Consider the following 10,127-nt stretch of genomic DNA (forward strand, 5'->3'; position numbering starts at 1 on the left):
AGTATGACGATGCATAAATAATGGATGTATTAATAGAGTAAATGCTGTCATTAAATATAAACATACCTTCCACATTCAACTTTTCCATGAAGATTTGTAATCCATGTTTTGAATTGCACAGCTATGTTTATATGACACAGATTCAACAGCCTCGTTTCATACTCTGTTATCTATCACTTTCAGCAATGGTAAATTACACTCACCTTCAGAATAAAATCACATTTAATTGTAAATAAATATAGAAAATCACTCATGGGATCCATTTGACCCTCATAAACTCTATGCATAAGGATGTACAGAATAAATGCTTTAAAACTGTCCAAAACATACAGTATGTGCAGTTTATAAACAAACTATGTTACGCATTACATCTTATAGTAATAAACCTGGTTGCAAATGCTAAACAATGAACTTTTCATTTTTCAAGATGACTCCCAAACAAAACAAGCCATAAATTAGGATGAAGTGTTTCCATTAGTTTCCTTTGGTTTCATTTTTCAAAGGCTGAAATGTTCATTGTCCAGCAGTGGATCTGCATGTTCATCTGGCTCCTAAAACACAAAGAGATTAAATATTAAAGGAATATTCCGGGCTCAACACAAGTTCAGCTCAATCAACAGCATTTGTGGCATAATTTAGATTACCACCAAAAAATTATTTCGAATTTAGCAAAAATCAGGGTTCCAGTGAGGCACTTATAATGGAAGTGAATTGGGGGCAATCCGTAAACGTTAAAATACACACTGTTTCAAAAGTATAGACACAAGACATAAAGGATATGCATGTAAACATGATTTTAGTGGGATAAAATCACTCGCTAACCTTGTCTGTGAAAAGTTATAGCCAATTTTACAACTTCGTTGCCATGATGACGTCACAACATAATGCCGTAAACCCTATAATCGTCGATTTAGACATCATAACAGCTCAAATAATACACCAGTTTAAACAGAAGAATTAATGTAAGTGCTTTTATAAAATAATAAGCTTCACATTTCTGCCTTTAAACCCTCCAAAAATTCTCCCCATTCACTTCCATTGTAAGTGCCTCACTGTAACCTCCATTTTTGCTTTTTTTTTTTTTTTTTAAGAAAAGGAGGGATGAGTCAAAAATTATTTTTGTGGTAATCAGCAATATGACACAAATGCTGTCGATTCAGCTTAACTTGTATTGAACCCGGAAGATTCCTTTAAGCACATTTATAGATATATGTTTCCTAGAGGAGCATGACGGTGTATCCATAAAGGCACAGTATGTTGTACCTGCATTACTCTGCTGTAGTCTTGTCTGTAGGGGGCACTGTAGCTTCTCAGACCTCTCCAAGTAAGAAAAAGTATGTACATGGCTGCGACCATACACTGGAGAATGAACAGTATACAGCTGCCCTTGACCACATACACACCGATGCGCTAAGACAGAGACAGAGATCGACTTAGATACGCACACTCACACAGAAACAGTGTTGAATCATCTGTGATGTTGTCTTCATTACTGCACTGCTAAACTATACACACACCTGCTGAGTGGTGATTTTTCCTAGTGCTGTGGACTTCAGTATGAAGGTGATGAAAGAACAGACTGCAAAAAGCAAGCTGACGATGATCAGACCCATCAGAGTGATGACCTGAGCACAGATCTCACCTTAATCAAACAAGTACTGGACCCATTATATTTTGTCAATTTGCACATAAATGCATAATATAGAATCTTAAAGGGATAGTTCACCCAAAAATGAAAATTCTCTCATTATTTACTCACCCTCATGATATCTCAGGTGTGTATGACTTTCTTTCTTCAGCAGAACACATGTGAAGAAAAATAGTCAAATATCCCAGCTCAGAAGGTCCTTAAAATGCAAGTGGATGGTGATCAGACATTTGAAGCTCCAAAAATCTCAGACAGTCAGCATAAACATCATCCATACGACTCCAGTGGTTAAATTAATGTCTTCTAAAGCGATATGATCACTTTTGGTGCAAAAAAGATCAATATTTAAATACTTTATATAAAGACATGAAGCGACGATTTATAGTTAAAAAGTACTTAAATATTGATCTTTTTCACACCAAAAGTGATCGTTTCACTTTAGAAGACATTATTTTAACTGCTGGAGTCGTATGGATGACGTTTATGCAGACTGTCTGTGATTTTTGGAGTTTCAAAAGTCTGATCACCATCCACTTGCATTTTAAGGACCTACTGAGCTGAGATATTTTTCTGTTTTTCTTCACATGTGTTCTGCTGAAGAAAGAAAGTCATACACACCTGGGGTATGATGAGGGTGAGTAAATAATGAGAGAATTTTCATTTTTGGGTGCACTATCCCTTTAACAAACATAAAATGTAGAAAAACTCACTTTGATTTTTTTTGGTTTCCTCTGGACATCTATTGTCAGTGACCCCGTGATGACATACTGAGACACACACAAACAAATTCACAGATATTGAGACACTGTGGAATGTTGTTGGTACATTTGGATTGATACACAACTAATTATTAACTCAGTTGTTGAATGTCACTGAAAGGGCCCATACAGAATTCAGACTTTCACACATTTTCTGCACTGATTTGAGCAGAATTTTGAGGCTAATTATTGGTAGCCGAAAGCATTATAAAAGTGAATTGCATGTTCCAGTTCTACAGAAATCTGTGGAGTTTTGAAGACGCAGATATTGTGTGACTTTTTGGCTGTTTTTAGCAGTCACAAAACAAATTTGGGAACCAGAAATGTGATTGGAGAATTTACCAACAAGCCACACCATACTGGAGTCGACATAGATACAGAACAGCCGAAACTCAAACAAGTGTAAGAAATGGTGCAGAGAATACAGGAGACAGCACTGAAAATCTGAACAACCTGAGAGAGAGAAAGAGACACAGGGAGAGGGAAAAACCCCCCAAATAATTATTACAATGTCACTGCAAACATATCTCATTAAGAGTAAAGAGCACGTTTACATGCATACTAATCTGCTGACTAACTACCAAAACTAATATTTTACGTAAATAGTTATGCACACAACACTTGCGCACATTGGACAAGCCGGTAAGAATGCTGGTAAAGGTGTTTACATGTAATGCAAATTAACCCCGATAAAGGAAAACCGTTTATAGCGTTTGCCTGTTATTATTGCAAACCCTTTTGACATTTCATCATGTGCAGGATATGAATTATAGATATCAACAAATCAATTTATACTAGTTGAAATGCTAATTCTTGATATCAGCAATGAAATAACTATACACTGTAAAATCTCATTAGTTGACCTTACTTAGATTTTTCAAGGCAATCAGTTTGCATGCTTTTTCTAAGTAAACATACTTATTTGACTTAAGTAAACCGAACTTAATTTTTAAAGTAATGTTAACTAGTTACAAGTGATCTTAACTCATCTATGATTAAAGGATTTGTAATACATCAATGGAAAGGAGGCGGCGAGAACCGGCTTAACAATATAAATAATAATTTAATAATAAACTTAAACCAAAAAACACAAACACACACAGGTGTCGGACAGCTGTCCGTAACTCTCTCTCTGTCGCACTGCCGTCTCCAGTCGGCCTTTATCCCTCTCGGGCTAATCAGGCTGATTAGGAGACGGGTGTGCAGAATCACGACCCGGCCCCGCCCTCCGCCCTGCCACAAGATTGTTGTTTTGATTGAATTATTTAAATTGGGATATAACATGTCTTATAGAATATAAGGGAAATTGACTAGACTCTAGGTTAGACATATGGAGTGGTGGTGGCGTAGTGGACTGAAGCACATAACTGGTAATCAGAAGGTTGCTGGTTCAATCCCCACAGCCATCACCATTGTGTCCTTGAGCAAGGCACTTAACTCCAGGTTGCTCCAGGGGATTGTCCCTGTAATAAGTGCACTGTAAGTCGCTTTGGATAAAAGTGTCTGCCAAATGCATAAATGTAAATATGGGACACTGGACTCTACTCACATTTACTCACTTTATGCAAAGTACAATGGAGTAAAGAAGTATTACTTAACATTCTCCAACAGAGGTGACATTAATCACCCTCATGGTGACTTCACAAAAATCTCAATTATCAACCAGCTACAACAAAACAACAACAATAGTTCATTGTACATTATTACATACATTATTAAACTATTATTTTACTACATAAGTGCCCTTGTTTTGACCAAACAAACATAATTTATTCAAGCGCAAGGGTTGATGGGTATTCCACACAGCCACAATTTTGTACTTGAAAATTTTGAGTTAGTATTACTCGAAGCCAAAGTTGAAAGAACTTTGATTTGAGTTACGATTCCAAAATGTGACATTTCAAGTCATGTTTAATTAGGACCACTTCAATGTTTTTATTAATGATGACTATTTAAAAAGTAACGGTAACTTAATCTTAAATTGTACTATTCTTACAGTTTTAATTGAGTAAACTACTTTTTTTTATAATTTGAGATTACTGTTAGTATTTACAGTGTAGTACTTATTTTTGATCTTAGTAATTAGGTTTACACTAGTAATAATATTAATTCTTGATGTTGAATATGGAATTTCAACTAGTAGAATTTCACAATTATCTGCAAGTCACTCCTATTCAAAACGCAATAGCAGATATCCATAATTAATTTTTTAATATCTGAAATACAAAATCTATAGGGATGCAGCAATATGGATATTGTGGCCGATACCGACAATTCATTCTATCAGGAGGCCAATAACCGATATATTTGCTGATAAATATGACTCTGGATATAAATCTACATTCTGTGTGCCTGATTAAAAACAAAAACAAAAGGCTCACCTTAAAATGCCACCCCAGAGCGTTACAAATGTAAACAAACATGTACCGTGGATAACCGCTTTTATATTAACTGCAAATTTATATTAACTGCAAATAACTTCAATTGCAGAACACAAGGAAACTTTAAGAAAACATCTAAAACTTTGTTTTCCCATAATCATTCACTAAATGTAGCCTACTTTGAACCAGTTAAATAAATACATTTTACATTCAGATATGACAACTTACTTTTAAAAATGGACTCTATTGACTGTGATTTATTATTAATTATGTGAGTGAGCTACTTTAATAAGTAAAGTGCATTACACACACTCCAAACCAGTCAAAAGGCTTCAATAAACAATGCAAAAAAGACTCAAACTCATTTTAAACATGAACAACATGACTTGACATACATAAAGAATAAAAAAACAAAATGCATGTGTCATTAATAATTAAAATAGGGTCTCATATCCAGAAGGATCTTCTAAAGCAAAGTCTGCTGGGATCTGACATTTCATGTCATGCGATTACGATAACTTGACAAATACAAATTTATCGGCCGATACCGATATGGCCGCCGATAAATCGTGCATTTCTAAAAAATGTTGGAAATACATTTCTAGATAGAAAAATGTGCATTTTCACTAGTTAATCATACTAGTTACAACATAATTACTGACGTCAAAAATAATAATTTTTACTAGTTAGAAGTGCATTGCTGATATGTAAAATGAAAATACTAAAACTAGTAAGAAATGAATTATGGATATCTGTGTAATTGCATTTTGAATAGGAGCGAATGACCGATCATTGTGAAATCATACCAGATTAAATTCAATTTTTGATATGGCTATTTCCGTGAGTTATTATATCAGTTCATGATAAATGAACATTTTTACTGGTGCAAACATAATTATTATTTTATTTTTTTCTCCCAATTTGGAATGCCCAATTCCCAATGTGCTTTTAAGTCCTCATGGTGGTGTAGTAATTCGCCTCAGTCCGGGTGGTGGAGGACGAATCCCAGTTGCCTCCGCGTCTGAGACCGTCAACCTGCGCATCTTATCACATGGCTTGTTGAGTGCATTGCCACGGAGACATAGTATGTGTGGAGGATTCACGGCATCCACCGCGGCATCCACGTACAACTCACCACGCGCCCCACCGAGAACGAACCCCATTATAACGACCACGAGGAGGTTACCCCATCTGACTCTACCCTCCCTAGCAACCAGGCCAATTTGGCTGCTTAGGAGACCTGGCTGGAGTCACTCAGCACACCCTGGGATTTGAACTAGCGAGCTAGCGAACTCCAGGGGTGATAGCCAGCGTCTTTTACCACTGAGCTACTATTTACGTTCCTTAATTTTCTTGGAGAATTTAAAAGCTTTAACCAAACTTATTCCTTTTTCTAAATCATCTCCCATAAATAATACCCTCTTGGTGTGGAGAGATTGTAAAATATTTATGGGGCTTCTTTCTCAGACCCCTTTATTTTTTATAAGGCCTTATGTGAAAATGATTTTCAGAAATGGCAAACAGAAGGTATTAAATATTTTCTGAACTTATTACATAAGAATACTAAGACCATGAAATCCTGTAAAGAATTACAAACGGAATTTTGGTTTGTTAAATCAGATTTATTTAATTTTTTTAATATCTGCAACTTCGACACATACTCTCTTCTCTTATCTCTATGGGAAAAATTTGATTTGTGGATCTTATTATAAATTCTTCATCAACAAAAGGTATTATTTCGAAAATATATAAATGCATATCATCGCATACAACACATGCCTTAATCCCCTTAAAAACAGTATGGAAAAATGAGTTATCTATATCTATTAGTGACAAACACTTAGTTAAAGTTTGTAAAAAAACAGTTGTTTTGGACCCACTTTATATTAGGTGGCCTTAACTACTATGTACTTAACCATTTGATACAATGTACTTATTATGTACATACATATTGTTGCATTGTAATTACATTTAAAGTACTTGCATTTAATTACATTTTTAGTTACACTGTTAACTTTACCCCTAACCCTAACCCTTACCCCAAAACCTAACTCTAACCCCTAACCCTAACCCACCCTTACTCCTAAACCTACCCGTACCTCAACCTCAGTAGCAGCAACTGTGGGCATTTTACAGAACAACATGTAGTTTCACAGTAAATACATAGTCTTGTATGTATTTAATGTTAGTACATAGTAGTTAAGGCCACCTAATATAAAGTGTGACCGTTTTCTCTTCTAAAATGCCCGTAAATGTAAAGAAAGCAAACTACAAGTTTATTATTAAATATTATTTAACTCAGAGTAAAATGCATAAGATTAATACAAATATTTCAGAACTATGTATGAAGTACCAGAACTTGGTACTTTTGTGCATGTTTTCTGGTCTTGTAAAGAAATAATAACATTTTGTAAAAGCATACATAAGGTTGCTGAATCAATATTGGGGATAATTTTTTAAATGACGCCCTGTATATACTTGTTAATTTTAACACATGATTTAAGTTTGGATAAACAGAAAGATGATGTAATGAATGTTATTTCTTATTATGCAAGAAAATGTATCCTTCTGTGGAAATCTGTAGGTGTTGCAACTCTTGAAATGTGGCTTCAGCCGATACTAAGTTTTCTTCCTCTTGAAAAGTTAACCTATGAACTTTCCAATAAGCAAGATGAATTGATAGAATTTGGTCGTCCTTGTACAACTTTATAAATACTAGAGAAACAATACTGACAACTTTATGATCTCTGGTTATTTCTCTATCTTTTTTTCTTTTTTGGGTGGCACTAAAATGTATCATAAGTTTCATGTGTAATTAATGTCAACAAATTATACATTACAATTATTTTTTTTTTTAAATAGCATTTTGACTAGAAGTAATTCCATAACTGATATCAAGTATTAGCGTTTAAACTAGTGAAAATGTAGTTGCTGATAGCTATAATACATATCCTGCACGTGATTAAAGGAATATTCCAGGTTCAATACAAGTTAAGCTCAATCGACAGCATATGTGGCATGATGTTGAATACCACAAAAATTAACTTCGTCTCGTCCCTCGTTTTCTTTAAAAAAAGCAAAAATCTGGGGTCTCGGTAGCTCAGCGAGTATTGATGCTGACTACCACCCCTGGAGTCGCGAGTTCGAATCCAGGGTGTGCTGAATGACTCCAGCCAGGTCTCCTAAGCAACCAAATTGGCCCGGTTGCTAGGGAGGGTAGAGTCACATGGGGTAACCTCCTCGTGGTTGCGATTAGTGGTTCTCGCTCTCAATGGGGCGTGTGGTAAGTTGTGCGTGGATCGCGGAGAGTAGCATGAGCCTCCACATGCTGTGAGTCTCCGCGGTGTCATACACAATGAGTCACGTGATAAGATGCACGGATTGACGGTCTCAGAAATGGAGGCAACTGAGACTTGTCCTCCACCACCCGGATTGAGGTGAGTCACTACGCCACCACGAGGACCGACTAAGTAGTGGGAATTGGGCATGACAAATTGGGAGAAAAGGAGATAAAAAAAAACAAAAAAAACATTTAATAATATAAAACCAAAAATCAAGTTCCAGTGAAGCACTTACAATGGAAGTGAATGGGGCCAATTTTTGGAGGATTTAAAGGCAGAAATGTGCAGCTTTTAATTTTATAAAAGCACTTGCATTAATTAAATCTTTTAGTGTTATTTGAGCTGTAAACAAGGGCGTAGATTCCAGGGGGGATGGGGGGTGGGGTGGGGGGTTTGAAGGTTGATAACCCCCCCCCAATAATCAAAACAAGCAAGTACAACCCCTCCAATATTTATACCATGATCAACGGAAACATGTAAATTCGTCATACTGTAACCCCCCTATATTCAAGCCAAATCTACACCCTTGCTGTCGATTGGGCTTAACTTGTATTGAAACTGAAACATTTCTTTAAATGTCTAAATGTCTTACACGTTGTCAGCTTATTAAGTGTAGTCGGTGTAAGATCGTGCATGTAAACGCTCACAATCCTATAGGGTTAGCAGCTGTTATCTGTTTTACCCCAAACAGAAGAAGACGAGTGTTGATGACTGTTCCGAACCAGCGGACCAATCTGGCTTCCTTTAGCTCTGGAGGGGTGGAGGCAGCAGCTGGAACTGGGCGGGGCAAAGGGCGTTCCTTAAAAAACACCTGATACAACCCCTCCTGAAACATGTTCTGAGTCATCTGGGCAAAAAGAGAAGATGCAATGGTGACATCACCAGTAACCATGGCAACAAATGGATTGGTTAAATATGCTGAAATTGCTAAACTGATGTGATGCTGTGCTGTTCATCTGTGGTTAATCTAACTGGTGGTCAACACGTTTGCAAGGGTCAGTACAGATAGCGTTTCGAGTCATGGTGGATCACCAACATTTTTAAACAATTTTATAGTGACTACAATAAACATTCAGTCCTCCCACATACAGTGACATGTAACTTACCTCTGGAAACCCTGGCATCAGATGTGAAACACCGTTCTGAATCAGTCCAAACCAACAAAAGTGTCAACAAACATTCAAATATATAGATTAACTTCAACACAAAGAATCTGTCTTCCTGAAAGACAGGGTCAAAGTTCATCTGGTAACTACTTCTTCAAGGTCCACCCAATAGGGAGTGTCCTGACCTGTGATTGGTCAGGATCTGGTCAAAGGTTGTTTTAGGTTAAAGTTTCATATTAGTTGTCATAAATCTCAGGCTGCATATGTGATACTGTGTTTATAGTGTGAGGCTAATTTCATAAAAAAAATATAAAAATAAACAAAAACACTTTACAATAAGGTTGCATTTGTTAACATTAGTAAATGAATTAAGTAATTTGAACTAACAATGAACAACACATTTTTACAGTGTTTATTAATCTTGGTTAATGTTAATTTCTAACAACACAATCGTCATTGTTAGATCATAATGCATTAATGTATACGTTTACAACTTTTCACTTAAAAAATGCTTTAGTATATGTAGAAATGAACAATAACCAAGATTAATAAGTGCTGTCAAAGTATTGTTCATGTTAGCTCATGATAAATAAAGGTACGAATACAAACTTATTGTAAAGAGTTACCAAAAAATTATAGTCTTAAAAAGGTTTACATATTTATAGGGGGGTCTGGGTAGCTCAGCGAGTATTGACGCTGACTATCACCCCTGGAGTCGCGAGTTCGAATCCAGTGCGTGCTGAGTGACTCCAGTCAGGTCTCCTAAGCAACCAAACTGGCCCGGTTGCTAGGGAGGGTAGAGTCACATGGGGTAACCTCCTCATGGTCATGATTAGTGGCTCTCGCTCTCAATGGGGCGCGTGGTGAGTTGTGCGTGGATCTCGGAGTAGCAT

General features: G+C 36.3%; 1 protein-coding gene across 1 annotated transcript; it reads right to left on the reverse strand.

The window, feature by feature from the left end:
* Positions 1–449: 449 nt before the first annotated feature.
* Positions 450–9,344, reverse strand: si:dkey-30c15.13 (uncharacterized protein LOC558731 homolog). Its single transcript, XM_051656241.1, has 7 exons — positions 9,235–9,344; positions 8,811–8,975; positions 2,749–2,859; positions 2,359–2,415; positions 1,518–1,625; positions 1,264–1,410; positions 450–551 (listed from the first exon to the last, which is right to left on the reverse strand). The coding sequence occupies exons 1-7, from the start codon at positions 9,250–9,252 to the stop codon at positions 498–500; spliced, it is 660 nt and encodes a 219-aa protein (XP_051512201.1). The 5' UTR covers positions 9,253–9,344; the 3' UTR covers positions 450–497.
* Positions 9,345–10,127: the final 783 nt, after the last annotated feature.

This window comes from Myxocyprinus asiaticus, chromosome 26 (assembly GCF_019703515.2).
Source record: "Myxocyprinus asiaticus isolate MX2 ecotype Aquarium Trade chromosome 26, UBuf_Myxa_2, whole genome shotgun sequence".
Classification (NCBI taxonomy): domain Eukaryota; kingdom Metazoa; phylum Chordata; class Actinopteri; order Cypriniformes; family Catostomidae; genus Myxocyprinus; species Myxocyprinus asiaticus.